Source organism: Pseudonaja textilis, chromosome 14 (genome assembly GCF_049901715.1).
Source record: "Pseudonaja textilis isolate UNSWEBS1 chromosome 14, rPseTex1.2, whole genome shotgun sequence".
Lineage (NCBI taxonomy): Eukaryota > Metazoa > Chordata > Lepidosauria > Squamata > Elapidae > Pseudonaja > Pseudonaja textilis.
Genome location: NC_142003.1, coordinates 4985001 through 4998862, shown reverse-complemented (window position 1 = coordinate 4998862; position 13862 = coordinate 4985001). Strand labels below are relative to the sequence as shown.

The window sequence follows — 13862 nt, the reverse complement described above, 5'->3', positions numbered from 1 at the left end:
CTGTGCTGCTGCGGCTGTTCTTTCCTGCCAGCAGCCCCGCGTGCACGCGCACTTGGCACAGACTCCTCAGGAACCTCCTCATCACTGCTGCCAGCCCCCACAATCTCTGAAGGCAGCAGTCCACTCCCCAATGGTCCTGGCCCCTCATCTGAGTCCTCGCTCTCCTCAGCTGTCCGCACCTGCTGCTGGCTAATTACAACACTTACTGGCCTAAGAAGGCACTAGAATTCACCGCCAACCCGGTGATTGGCCCAACATCTTCTAGTTGGCTTTTGTGCCTAAGTTGGGACTAGAACTTATAGTCTCCTGGTTATTGGCCCCAAACTATCCAGTTTGGCTTTCATGCCTAAAACAGAGTCTTCAAATACCAACTTAACTAGAACTCACCGTCTCCCAGTTTCAAGCCTGGTGTGCCTTCACCACCAGACCAAAGTGGCTCTGTGACATATTTATGATGGAGGTTTTATACTGCCCTGAAGAACTTTGAATGTTTTTAAAACTCTTTACGTTGCCACCTCCTGAACTGCTCCTTAGCGGTTTCACCCACTTCCTTCTTAGGCTCTGTGGAGGACCCTGCGCAATCCCGCGGAGACCATTTCTCACGTGGCTTATCGCGTGCTGGGCAAATTCGGTGGAAGCAACCGGAAGATGCTGAAGGAGTCCCAGAAGCTGCACTACGTGGTGACGGAGATTCAAGGGCCTAGTATTACAGCGGAGTTCTCTGACTGCAAAGCATCCATTCAGCTCCCCATGGAGAAGGTGAGGCCTACCTCAAGTCCTTTCGGGATTGAGCGTTTTCGGCCTGAAAAAAAAAAAAACTGCCTTCGCGTATAGATTCTGGTAGAGTGGTGCAGTGGCCTAGAGGCGGGGCTCTCGCCTCACAATCAGGAGGCTGTGAGTTCGATCCTAGGTAGAGGCAAATATTTTTTCTCTCTGGGCACATGGAGAATTTATCTGCCGGACAAAACTCTGCCTTGGCAACAAGAAAGGCATCCGGCCACGAAACACTCTGCTCCGTTCAGTTGCTCAGACTGCAACCCCCAAGAGATTATAGGGTCATTAAAAGATGGTGATGATGATATAGATTCTGGTAGCCCCGAATGTCCAAATTTGGGTCAGATTTGACTTCTGGTGAGATATATTCCTGGTGGCGCAGTGGTTAGAATGCAGTATTTAATTTTTAATTTATTTTGATTTGTCAATCGCTTACAAGATAATAGGTATAAGTATAAACATGAGTAAAAATACAGGAAATAGGTATGAATAAATGGGGACAATAGGACAGAGACGGGAGGCACGATGGTGCACTTACGCACGCCCCTTACAGACCTCTTAGGAATGGGGTGAAGTCAATAGTCGATAGTTTGAGGTTAAAGGAGTGGGGGTTAGAGGATGTAACAACAGAGTCAGGTAGTGCATTCCAGGCATTGACCACTCTGTTGCTGAAGTTGTCCTTTCTGCAATTAAGTTTGGAGCGGTTAACTCTGAGTTCGTATCTGTTGTGTGCTCTTGTATTGTTGTGGTTGAAGCTGAAGTAGTCATCGACTGGTAGGACATTGTAGCAGATAATTTTGTGTGCTACGCTTAAGTCCACCCATAGGCGCCGTAGCAAGGTTGTCCAAGCCCAAAATCTCAAGCCTGGTGATATAGGGTATTCTGTTGCGAGCAGAGGAGTGTAGGACTCTTCTCGTGAAATACTGCTGGACTCGCTCGATTGTATTAATGTCCGATATACAGTGTGGATTCCAGACGGATGAGCTGTATTCGAGTATTGGTCTGGCCAAGGTTTTGTATGCTCTAGTTAGCAATTCGATATTTCCGGAGGAGAAGCTTCGTAAGATGATGAGCAACGGTTGGGTGTTTTCCAACATGGTGATGCTTTGGGGTTTTCTACCGGTTGACCAAGAGGGACCCTTTTCCATCATCACAGGCCATTGAGACCGCCTTGGACTGTTTGAAGAGCGCCAACACGGAGCCCTACTATCGGAGGCAAGCCTGGGAGGTCATCAAATGCTTCCTGGTTGCCATGATGAGCCTAGATGACAACAAGCATGCTCTGTACCAGCTTCTTGCACATCCCAAGTAAGAACACACAGGTGGATCCATAAAGGTGCTCAGGGTTGAAATGAAGAGTCCTTGGTACTTTTTTCTTTGCAGATGTTTCATGACCTGTTCATGTGACGTCATCAGGGCCAGGATGGAGTGGGGCTTGAGGAGGGGAAAGAGGGGGAAGAGAATCAAGGGGTCTCTGGTGCTCTCTGATCTTGCAGACATTTCATGGCCCAACTAGGTAACGTCATCAGGGCTAGTTAATTTCAGGTGGATCCATCGGACACTGGCAAACAGCTCACTGATGGTGGTCCTTAAGGTCACTGTTAAGTGCAATTATAGCTCTGGGATAAAAACCGTTCAGGAAACGTGTGGTCCGAGTTTTAATGGTTCTGTATCTTCTGCCAGAAGGCACAACAGTTCACAAAAGATTGCGAGCAGGATGGGAAGAGTTTCTTGAGCATGTTGTGCAACTTCCTCAAACAGCGAGATGGGAAGATGTCATCCAGGGCTGGTAGTTGGAGCCCAATGATATTCTGGGCCGGTTTTAATGATTCTCTGTAGAGCATTTTTGTCTGCTATGGAGATGCTTCCGTACCACACAACAACTTTTGGAGGTTGCCTAAGGCCAGGGGTCTCCATCCTTGGGAACTTTTAAGACTTGTGGACTTCAACTCCCAGAGTTCCTCAGCCAACAAAAACTGGCTGAGGAGCTGTGGGAGTTGAAGTCCACAAGTCTTAAAGTTGCCAAGGTTGGAGACCCCTGGCCTAAAGGGTGGAAGGCTGACCGGATGATACAATGACATCCAAGTTCACAACAGCAGGGCCTGTGTTCACCCTGCCCTAAAAGCCAGTTCACTCTGATGGGATTCTTCTTGGTGGTCTCGCTTTGGTTTTGACAGCTTCACGGAGAAGTCCATCCCCAACGTGATCATCTCCCACCGCTACAAGGCTCAGGACACGCCGGCCCGAAAGACCTTTGAACAGGCCCTGACGGGAGCCTTCATGTCAGCGGTGATCAAAGACCTGCGACCCAGCGCCCTGCCTTTCGTGGCCAGCCTGATCCGCCACTACACCATGGTGGCGGTGGCCCAGCAGTGTGGTAAGGATTCGGCTACGGGCCGGACGTAACCGGGAAGTACGTAGTCCCCGATTTTTGCCTGCTGGCGCATAGAAGCCGGTAGCCCGTAAAAGAAAACCGAGTCATTCTTCCGTCATTTTAATTTGGGGAGCAGGAAAGGTGACTAGGAATGTAGGCCTGATCGCGGACTCTGCTGAACTTTGTAGAGGTTTTGAACCAGCAGGGTCAAAGGCCAAACACCCGGTAATTCCAACAGACCTGGGATTGCAATCCTATAGGCAATAGGTTGAGAAAGGTGGTGATAAGAGATCTCTCGGTTATGTCGGACTCTGCGAAGATCTGACTTCAAAGATCTAGTGTTATAAGGTGGTTGGTGCTCTGTGAGGCTGGTTGTTCCTTTGCAGACATTCCAGGGCCCGACTAAGTAACATCATCAGTGCTTGAAGGGAGTGGAGTTAGCCGAGGAAGAGGGGGAGGAGGAGGGAGGAGAAGCAGGAGGAGGACTATGCAGTCCTTAGTGCTCTCTGAGCTTGGTTGATTTCTTGCAGATGTTTCATTACCCAACAAGATAACATCATCAGTGTTAGGAGAAACTGGAGTTTGCTCTCTGTTTATATACAGTATAATTGGCTTGCCCTGTCAGTGTTAGTGGAAGTGCTCTTGATGGCTCCTTAGGCTGTTGTAGATAGATAGATAGATAGATAGATAGATAGATAGATAGATAGATAGATAGATAGATAGATAGATAGATAGATAGATAGATAGATAGACAGACAGACAGATAATAGATAGAGACTGATGGATAGATAGATAGAGATAGGTGATAGATAGATAGATAGATAGGTGATAGATAGATAGATAGATAGGTGATAGATAGATGATGGATGGATGATGGATATAGTTAGATAGATAGAGATAGAAAGATGGATGGATAGATGGATGGATGGATGGATAGATAGATAGATAGATAGAGATAGAGAGGGAGGGAGGGAGAGAGAGAGAGAGAGAGATAGATAGATAGATAGATAGATAGATAGATAGATAGATAGATAGATAGATAGATAGATGATGGATGGATGATGGATATAGTTTATATATATACGTATATATGTATATACGTGTGCATATATGCATGTATACACACAGGTGATATAGAGATAGGCATAGATATAACAGATAGATGGATAGGTAGATGGTGGCTGGATATATATTAGATAGATTGACAAACACAATAGACAAATGGATAGATGGATGGATGACAGGTTTGTACTTCAGATAGGAACTGTGGGGTCCTTGGCGCTCTCTGAACTTGGTTGTTTGCAGACCTTTTATTACTGAACTAGATAGCTTCACCAGTGCTAGAAGAGAGTGTTTGGTTTGAGGGCAAAACTGCCCCTGCGCCCTTCTTTAATTTCCCTCCCTCCCTCTTCCCTCCCTCCCCTCCCTCCTTTCGTTCTCCTTGTCACGTGGTCGACCTGCAGGCCCTTTCCTGCTCCAGTGTTACCAGGTGGGAAGCCAGCCCAGCACCTCCATGTTCCATAGCGAGGAAAACGGGTCGAGAGGCATGGATCCCTTGGTGCTGATCGACGCCATCGCCATCTGCATGGCCTACGAGGAGAAGGAGCTTTGCAAGATCGGCGAGGTGGCCTTGGCTGTGATCTTTGACGTGGCCAGCATCATCCTGGGATCCAAGGAACGGGTAAACCCATTGGACGTGGGGCCGCCGTTTCCTTCCTCGGAAGGGTCCCCGGCCCCTTTGAGTGACCGTCGTTTCTTCCTGTCCTCCAGGCCTGCCAGTTGCCCTTGTTTTCCTACATCGTGGAGCGCCTCTGTGCTTGTTGCTACGAGCAAGCGTGGTACGCCAAGCTCGGTGGGGTGGTGTCCATCAAGTTCCTGATGGAGCGTCTCCCTCTGATTTGGGTCCTCCAGAACCAGCAGACGTTCCTCAAGGCTTTGCTCTTTGTCATGATGGACCTGACGGGAGAGGTGGGTCTCTCTTATTAAGAGCCAGGGTTGACTCAGCCTTCCCTCCTTCCGAGGTTGGGAAAAACGAGGACTCAGATTGTTGGGGGGCAAGAGGCTGACTCTGTAAACTGCTTAGTGGGGGCTGGAAAGCACTGTGAAGTATTATATATAAGTCTGCTATTGCTTGGGAAGGAAGGAAAGAAGGAAGGAAAGGGAAAGGAAGGAAGGAAGGAAGGAAGGGAAGGGAAGGGAAGGAAGGAAGGAGGGAAGGGAAGGAAAGAAAGGGAAGGGAAGGAAGGGAAGGAAGGAAGGAAGGAAGGAAGGAAGGAAGGAAGGAAGGAAGGAAGGAAGGAAGGAAGGAAGGAAGGAAGGAAGGAAGGAAGGAAAGGAAGGAAGGAAGGAAGGAAGGGGAAGGGAAGGGAAGGGAAGGGAAGGGAAGGAAGGAAGGAAGGAAGGGGAAGTGAAGGGAAGGAAGGAAGGAAGGAGGGAAGGAAGGAAGAAAGGAAGGAAGGGAAGGAAAGGAAGAAGGAAAAGGAAGAAAGGAAGGAAAGGAAGAAGGAAAAGGAAGGAAGGAAGGGAAGGAAGGAAGGAAGGGAAAGGAAGGGAAGGTATAGTGGCGGAGTGGTTACAATGCAGTGTTGCAGGCTAACTCTGCCCACTGCCAGGAGTTCGATCAAGGTTGACTCAGCCTTCTGTCCTTCTGAGGTTAGTAAAGGAGGACCCAGGTGATTGGAGGCCATAGGCTGACTCTGAATTGCTTAGAGAGGGCTGTAAAACCACTATGAAGCAGTATATAAATCTAAGCGCTATTGCTATTTATTTCATATGACATATATCTCTTCAGTTTTATAGCTCATCTCCCTTCCCCTCTTGCCCCCTCTCGTCACTTTCACTCCAGACAGTCAGCCAGTCTGTCAGTCTTTTATTATAGCCACATACCTGAATAAAATTTAGAATAGAATAGAGAATAGAATAGAATATTGGAATGAATAGTAGAGTAGAGTAGAATAGAGTAGAATATAATAGAACAGAATACAACAGAACAGAATAGAACAGAACAGAATGGAGAACAGAATAGAGAATAGAATAGAGAATAGAATAGAGAAAAGAACAGAATATAATATAGTATAGAATTAGAAATAGAATAGAATAGAATAGAATAGAATGGAATGGAATGCAGAGTTGGAAGGGACCTTGGAGGTCTTTTAGTCGAACCCCCTACTCAAGCAGGAGACCCTGTGCTATTTCAGTGTCGGAGCATCCACACCTTCTGGAGGCAAATTGTTCCACCGATTGATTGTTCCAACTAATTAAAAAAGCCCTATAATAAACTTTCAACGCCTGCCCACCCAGGTTTCCAACGGGGCTGTGGCCATGGCCAAGACGACCCTTGAGCAGCTCTTAATCCGATGCGCGACGTTGTTGAAAGAAGAAGAGAAGACGGAGGAGATCCTCACGGCCCAGGAGAAGTCCTTCCACCATGTGACCCATGACCTGGTCCGAGAAGTCACCTCGCCAAACTCCACCGTCAGGAAGCAGGCCATGCACTCCCTCCAGGTGGTGGCCCAGGTGACGGGCAAGAGCGTCACGGCGATCATGGAGCCCCACAAGGAGGTGAGGCTGCGCATCGTTGCCCCGCAGCTGCGAAGCGGAAGCTGGAATGCTTTCGCGCGGGGTCCGCTTACCGCTGCTGCTCGACTTATACGGCCGCCATTTTGGAACTTCGGTGGCAAAGCAGAGGCGGTTGTGAAAGCAGTCATGCCCGCTGGGGATGACCTGTTTGGCCACAGTTGTTAAGTGAATCATGCGGTCGTTAAGCAAATCTGGTGCCCAGCTGACCCATTTCTATGCCTGTTTTAAAGTTGCGTTGAACAGAAATTTGAAAGTGCAGTGCAGCAGTTTAAAACCAAAAGCGCATTCCATACTTACCTTGCAAAGATTATAACTAAGCTACCAGAATTTCTGCTAAGCAAATCCCTAATTGGAGAACCTGATTGATGACTCTTAGCTATGAACTTGTTTTGTTGGAGAATATGAATTATGATACACCCAGAGGGCTGGGGGGGAAACCAGGGTCAAGGGTGACGGTGAATTAGTGTCTCAGAATCGGCTTCATACAGGTCACGCCGACATATTCGCTCCTAATAAATGAAGTTTTTGAAGCTTAGCTCAAGGCTCATGATTTAATTAGGGGCAACAGCCAGAATCCTGACACCTGGTTTGTTGGACGGATGGGGAAACCACCAGGATGGGTGGTGGTAATGGGAACAAGCCAACAAGGGTCATGTTCTTGATAGATCTGGTGTCCAGGCTCCGACAAATCTCTCAAGAGAAAAAAAAAATGATTTATTAGGAGTGACCATGTCAGCATTACCTGGGTGCAGCCGACTCTAAGACAAATCATTCATTTCATCCTTGACCCCTCCACCCCCTGGATGTATATTCTCCAATGGGACACATCCATAGCCAAGAGTCACCAATCATGCAGTAATACTCTTGTGCTCCAACAGCTTTGGCTGCCTAGCAATTATCTGAAACATTTAAGGAATGTATTACTTTCCCCACTTCCTTTCTGCTGGCCACTAAAAAGACCAAAGAAGTATTTTTTTAGTTGACACCTTGGCTTTCTTTTAGGTTCTACAAGATATGGTGCCTCCCAAAAAACACTTGCTCCGACATCAGCCTGCAAACGCCCAGATCGGTTTGATGGAAGGGAATACGTTTTGTACCACGCTGCAACCCCGGCTTTTCACGATGGACCTCAACGTGGTTGAGCACAAAGTATTTTATACAGAGGTATTTATTCTTCGTCACTTTTGGACTGTTTTTTTAAAAATGGAGCCTTGTAACTCAGGAAGCCCTGTAGATGCTTTGATTAATGCTTCGTGAAAAGGTGGATGAATATTTTTATATTTATGTATCTGCAGCATTACCTCTGCTTGGATTATTTTCCCCTAAAGTCTTGGGTTTTTTAATGTTGAAAAATCTCAGAGGGTTCAGTTACAGAAAGAACAACTTTGTGTTCATGAATCTCTAGAGATTTTCATTCAATAACTTGTACAGGCAAGGAAGTAATTCACAGTCTTTAGACCTCATAAATTTCACCACTCTCCAAGAGTTGCATGGGCTCCTAAAAAATAAATAAATAAGAATTCCCGTTCAAAGGTTTGTTGATATTATTTTCTTTTGCCCACTTTTCATTTTGCATAAGCCAGAGAAATGCTTCTTTTCATCTTTTGAAGTCCTAACTCTTTTAAGGCGTGCAGTGTGGACACGGTGATGCGTAGGATGAGAGGAATTCTGGGGAAGGAATTTGAAGAACTTGAAGTTGGGTGATGAGACTGGGGCATGTATCAGAGTGGTTCCAGAGAGAGGCGAAAAGAGGGGTACAGAATGTGGAATTGTTATTACAGTATAAAGCAAGCTGGACTAAATAGTTTGTCTTTATTCATGGAAGGAAAGTCTTAACTGTTTTGGGGTTGAGGCTAAAGTACCTACAACCACCACATAAGCTTAAGCTCTCTACAAAATTGGAACTACTAACAGCCAAGGGAAATTAGCGGGAGATAAGAGTGGAAGGAATTCAAGGTGGACTGGATTTAGATCTCTTGTGGGCACGAAGCGACTCGAGGCTGATGACACTTTTGTCCCCTCCCTCGGGCTCCATCTGGTCATCTACGTAAACATCTCAGATGTATCTAGTAGACCATTGTAAAGAACAACCAAGATGATCCTTGGAATGATCCGACGGCTGTTTTTCTACGATTCTACAGCTGAATCTCTAAAACAGTGATCATTCATGAAAGAAGTGTCCCAAACAGGACACACCATAGAGAAGAAACGTTGTACCAAAAACTCTTCAAAATGTCTTAACTAAGTTGGTGATGAAGCGCCCCTTCATTTTGGAGATCAGGCTGGCATGTCGATGGTTTTTCTTTGGTCTGGAAGTCAACCAGGTTGTGTCCAAAGCCAACTTCTCTTCTCTTTGAACTTCTAGCTGCTGAATCTGTGTGAGGCTGAAGATTGTGCCTTGATGAAATTGCCCTGTTATAAGAGCCTGCCTTCTTTGGTGCCGCTCCGAATTGCAGCTCTGAGTAAGTCGATCCAAGATTTGAAGCTAGCTGCTTTACTGCGTAAATGGAGCCGGTTCCAAGCCTTAAAGGCAGCTGTGTTGAAAAAAAAAAAAGTTATTTGTTGGCTCAAGGGCTGGACCCTAACCTTGGCTTGCAATTTCCAGGATTTCTGGCCAAAATTACTAGCAATGTGGGATCCTTGGTGTTCTCTGAGCTTGTGTTGTGGCCTGTTGGCCGCCGGCCCCTCCAGCAGCCAAATCAAAGGGGGAGGTATGGGAGTCAGGGTCAGCATCAAGACAACCTGAGAGTTCTGAGGTGGAAGAGGGAATGGAGCTATCAGAGAGAGAGAGAGACAGAGAGACAGAGGGGTGGAGGCGGAGCTTGGGCCGTCCATCAGCCCTCAGATGGAGAGTCAACAGCTCCGGGTCTGGAGGTGGCTGATGAGGAACAGGAGGGACAGCTGGGCCCAGTGCCTGACGCATGGATGCACTGAAGGCAGAGGAGAGGAGAGCAGTGGAAATCTATGAGCCGGTCCTTGGGACGGAAGAGCCACCGCTGTTAGCAAAGCCCCACTCTAACTCTGGGGATAAAGCTTGGTTGTTTTCTTGCAGATGTTTCATTACCAAACTGGGTAACATCATCAGTGCACAATAATGATTTTTTTAAAAACAAACAAACGGGGGAACCTTTGGACGTAGCAGAATATCTGCCGGAAGAACCTCGTTTGTTTTAGGACTGTTTGGGTCCCACGTTTTGAATTCCCGCTTCAGAAGGGGACTTTGCTTTGTCCGATTCTATGCAGATGCCTTGGCTGCCTGCAACTACTTGCCCCAGTCCCGAGAGAAGATCATCGGCGCTCTCTTCAAGGCCCTCAATTCAACCAACAATGAGCTTCAGGAAGCTGGCGAGGCCTGCATGAGGAAGGTTTGTGAGGGGGGAAAATTGAAGCTCTTTCCTCTTGGTCTCCTTTCCTTTTTTTTTTCTCTCCTTCTTCTCGAGACCGGAAGCTGATGGCAGTTGAGGCCAGTGGGACTCTCTCTTGAGATCTTGGTGAAAGTGGTTTCTCCAGGCCTCATTTACCACCTTCAACTCCCTGAATTCCCCAGTCAGTAAACCTATGTAGAGTTCAACTCCCAGAATTCCCCCTAGGCTGGAATCCCCTTGGCTGGCTGGGGAATTCTGGGAGTTGAAGTCCAAAAGTGAAGGTTTCCCTGTCCAGTCGTGTCCGACTCTTAGGGGTGATGCTCACCTCCGTGTCTTGGCCGAGGAAGCCAGCGTTGTCCAAAGAATTTCTGTAGCCACGTGCCCAGCGTGACTACAAGCCAAAGGCGCACAGAATACAGTTACCTTCCCACCGAAGTGGTACCTATTTGTCTACTTGCATTTGCACACTTTCAAACTGCTAGATTGGCAGGAGCCGGAGCTGTATCGTAGGTCACAGGCTATGTCGGCGCAGTGATAATAACCAGGAAGAGTGTGGCTCTATTATGGTTGTGGTTATAGTAGTGTCACAGGAGCATTTGCGTTCTCCGATCCTTGTCTGTTTTTGGCCCCTCGCAGTTTTTGGAAGGCGCAACCATCGAGGTGGACCAGATCCACACCCACATGAGACCGTTGCTTATGATGCTGGGCGACTATCGGAGCCTAACCCTCAACGTGGTCAACAGGCTGACATCGGTGACGAGGCTCTTCCCCAACTCGTTTAACGACAAGTTTTGTGACCAGATGATGGTAAGACTTTGGAAGGAAGGCAGAAGTTAAGCGGGCGGGGGAAACTGACTGTATTCTTAATGTTTACGGAGATTCTCAAGTCCTCCAGGTTGTCCCAGAGGTGCTTTTTCAGTAGACAACTGGACTTTCTGGGTTTTCTTTGAAGACGTTTCGCTTCTCATCCAAGAAGCTTCTTCAGCTCTGACTGGATGGTGGGGAATGGAAGGATTGATACTCCTTGCAGACAGCCGGTCGTTTGCATTCTTTTTAGAGTCGTTGAGGCCACTTGTAGGATTATCTGTATCCTCAGGGTCACCTCAGCAGTGCAAACGTTCCTGTAGCCTACAGTTCTTTTTCCCTCTGGAAATCCTTTCATACTCCCGCCCCGTTCAATGCAAACGACCAGCTGTGACCCTGAGAACAAATATAAACCTCCAAGTGGCCTCGACGACTCTCTAAAAAAAGATGCAAATGACCAGCTCGGTCTGCAAGGAGTGTAAATCCTTCCTTTCCCCACCATCATCCAGTCAGAGCTGAAGAAGCTTCTTGGATGAGAAGTGAAACGTCTTCAAAGGAAAAAAAACAGAAAAGTCCAGTTACCTCTTGGGGGGGGGGAACACATTGGGGGTGACCATATTCTTGGTTGGATGTCCAGTTTATTCAGAAAACTGAGGGTAGAAAAAAGATCTATTGGTCCAACCAAGTCTGCCTTTTTAGTTTACGTCTTTTTCTTCTTCTTTTGATTCAATCAATAATGAATTTATTAAATTGATCCGCCCAAGGGGGATATGAAAAAAAAAGTGAATCCCGCATTGGCGGGGAAAGGAAAGAGAGATTTTTCTCACAGGCTGATAGCGCCTGCCGATCAGGAATGCCAGCGTGCAGGATCTGACGGCTCTCCTTCTTAATACTTTTTGTAGCAACACCTGCGTAAATGGATGGAGGTGGTAGTGCTTACCCATAAAGGAGGACAGAGGAGCGATGGGAACGTAAGTTGCACGTTCTTTTTCAGGGGGGCTTTGAACGCGAAAAGAGAGAGTCTTGCGATAAAAGGGAGAAAGGTCACCTTTCAACTGCTGGGTTTTGATTCTTTCACTTGAATACCTGTTTTTTCCTAGGATGGGAGCATTTTTGTTTTTTCCGTAATCGGCATGTAGCCGCTCTGTGGCATTGAGAGGCCGCTGGTGGGACGGGAACGGCTGGAACTGAAGTGCAAGGAAGCCCCCCCCACTTTCCCCTCCCCCCCCCCGAGTGAACGGTGTGTGAGAGGCCCGTGGGGAGGAAAGTGTGGCTGGACCACAATTGGTTTGTGTTGGGAATCTCAGTGAATTGCTTGCTCAGTTGTTCCCAAGTTGTTCCCTTGAAGGTGTTCTTGGGTTATCTCCACTGGGATGTTGGAGATAATTAAAGAGCAACAATGGGAAGGAAGGAAGGAAGGAAGGAAGGAAGGAAGGAAGGAGAAGGAAGGAAAGGAAGGAAGGAAGGAAGGAAGGAAGGAAGGAAGGAAGGAAGGAAGGAGAAGGAAGGAAAGGAAGGAAGGAAGGAAGGAAGGAAGGAAGGAAGGAAGGAAGAAAGGAAGGAAGGAAGGAAGGAAGGAAGGAAGGAAAATTTGAAGGGGAGGGAGGGAGGAAGGAAAGGAGGGAAGGAAAAATTTGAAGAAGAGGGAGGAAGGAAGGAAGGAAAAATTAGGAGGGAGGGAAGGAGGAAGGAAGGAAAAATAGGGAGGAAGGAAGGAAGGAAAAATTTGAAGAGGAGGGAGGGAGGAAGAAAGGAAAGTTAAGGAGGGAAAGGAGGAAAAATTAGGAGGGAAGGAGGGAAGGAAAATTAGGAGGAAGGAAGGAAAAATTAGGGAAGGAGAATTAGGGAGGGAAGGAAGGAAAAATTAGCAGAAGGGAGGGAAGAAGGAAGGAAGGAAAAATTAGAAGTAGAGGGAAAGAAAAGTAGGGAAGGAAGGAAAAATTGGAGGGAGGGAAGGAAGGAAGGAAAGGATAGGATAGTGATGATTTTTCTGGGGAATACTGGCTAGGAAATTTCCCCCCTTATTCGGACGGTTTTTTAAAATCATTTCGAAAGGCAATACCTTGTTTGTGTGTATGTGAGAATGAACAAGACTGGCGGTGTCTAATCTCCAGAACCTGTTTTTTGTTTCCTGTCAAGGGGAGTTCCTGGTTGCGTGACCTCTGCACGCCACCCGGTCTGCTCCCATCTCAAAGCATCTGAATTTTGCTTTTCACTGTCTTGTCCGGCTCTAATCTCCCCCACCGACCAGGCCCATCCCAGCCTGCTTTTTTTTTAAAAAATAAATAAATAAATGTGGTTTTTTTTTTTTGGAAATATGGGGAACTCTTGTGTATTCCATGTGTGTGTGTGTGTGTGTGTTCCAAGAACAAAAAAAGAAAAAAAAAGTTGCTTTTCCCATCCTTAGGACAGTAATGCGGAGTGCAGGAAATGTTCCTTGTCTCCATTCGGTCAGTTTGAGGTGAGAACATGAATCCCTACTTTAAATAAAAAAAAAATAAAAATCAAGTTTTTGGTTTGTTTGTTTGTTTTGTTTGTTTATTTATTTTTTTCTTCTCTGACTGCAGTCCGAAGCAAACAGCACATCCTCATTTTGTTTTTGTTGTTGTTGAGTTGTGGTTTTTTTTGGGCGTTTGTGTTCCCTTTTTTGTTGTTGTTCATGCTGTGAATTTTTGTTTCTTCTTTTCTTTTCTTTCTTCTGTTGTTTGGTTCAGCCTGCCGTGGAAGGGGTAGAGGTGAGAATTGATGGTAGAGGCACAAGGAAGCAGTGATCTCTCCTCTCCGTCTCCTCCCCTTCCTCCTCCTTCTCCTTTTCCTTCTCATCTTCCTCTTTCTCCTTGTCAACTTCCTCCTCCTCCTCCTCCTGTTCATCTTCCTCCTCCACTTATCTTCCTCTGTCTCTTCTTTCCTTGTTATCTTTCTCCTCACTTTCCTGGTCACCTTCTTTCTCCTCCTACTCTTCCTCC

The 13862-nt window shown here is 46.8% G+C and overlaps 1 protein-coding gene across 1 annotated transcript in view; it reads left to right on the top strand.

Moving 5' to 3' along the window:
• Positions 1 to 13862, top strand: part of TRRAP (transformation/transcription domain associated protein) — a 102181-nt gene that overhangs the window by 18306 nt on the left and 70013 nt on the right. Inside the window, exons 21-32 of the mRNA XM_087942046.1 lie at positions 559 to 759; positions 1931 to 2082; positions 2952 to 3151; positions 4612 to 4829; positions 4919 to 5116; positions 6449 to 6709; positions 7730 to 7891; positions 9093 to 9189; positions 9971 to 10092; positions 10729 to 10899; positions 11799 to 11867; positions 13304 to 13357. Coding sequence (XP_087798172.1) covers positions 559 to 759; positions 1931 to 2082; positions 2952 to 3151; positions 4612 to 4829; positions 4919 to 5116; positions 6449 to 6709; positions 7730 to 7891; positions 9093 to 9189; positions 9971 to 10092; positions 10729 to 10899; positions 11799 to 11867; positions 13304 to 13357 — 1905 coding nt within the window. The remainder of the gene's footprint in view (positions 1 to 558; positions 760 to 1930; positions 2083 to 2951; positions 3152 to 4611; positions 4830 to 4918; positions 5117 to 6448; positions 6710 to 7729; positions 7892 to 9092; positions 9190 to 9970; positions 10093 to 10728; positions 10900 to 11798; positions 11868 to 13303; positions 13358 to 13862) is intronic.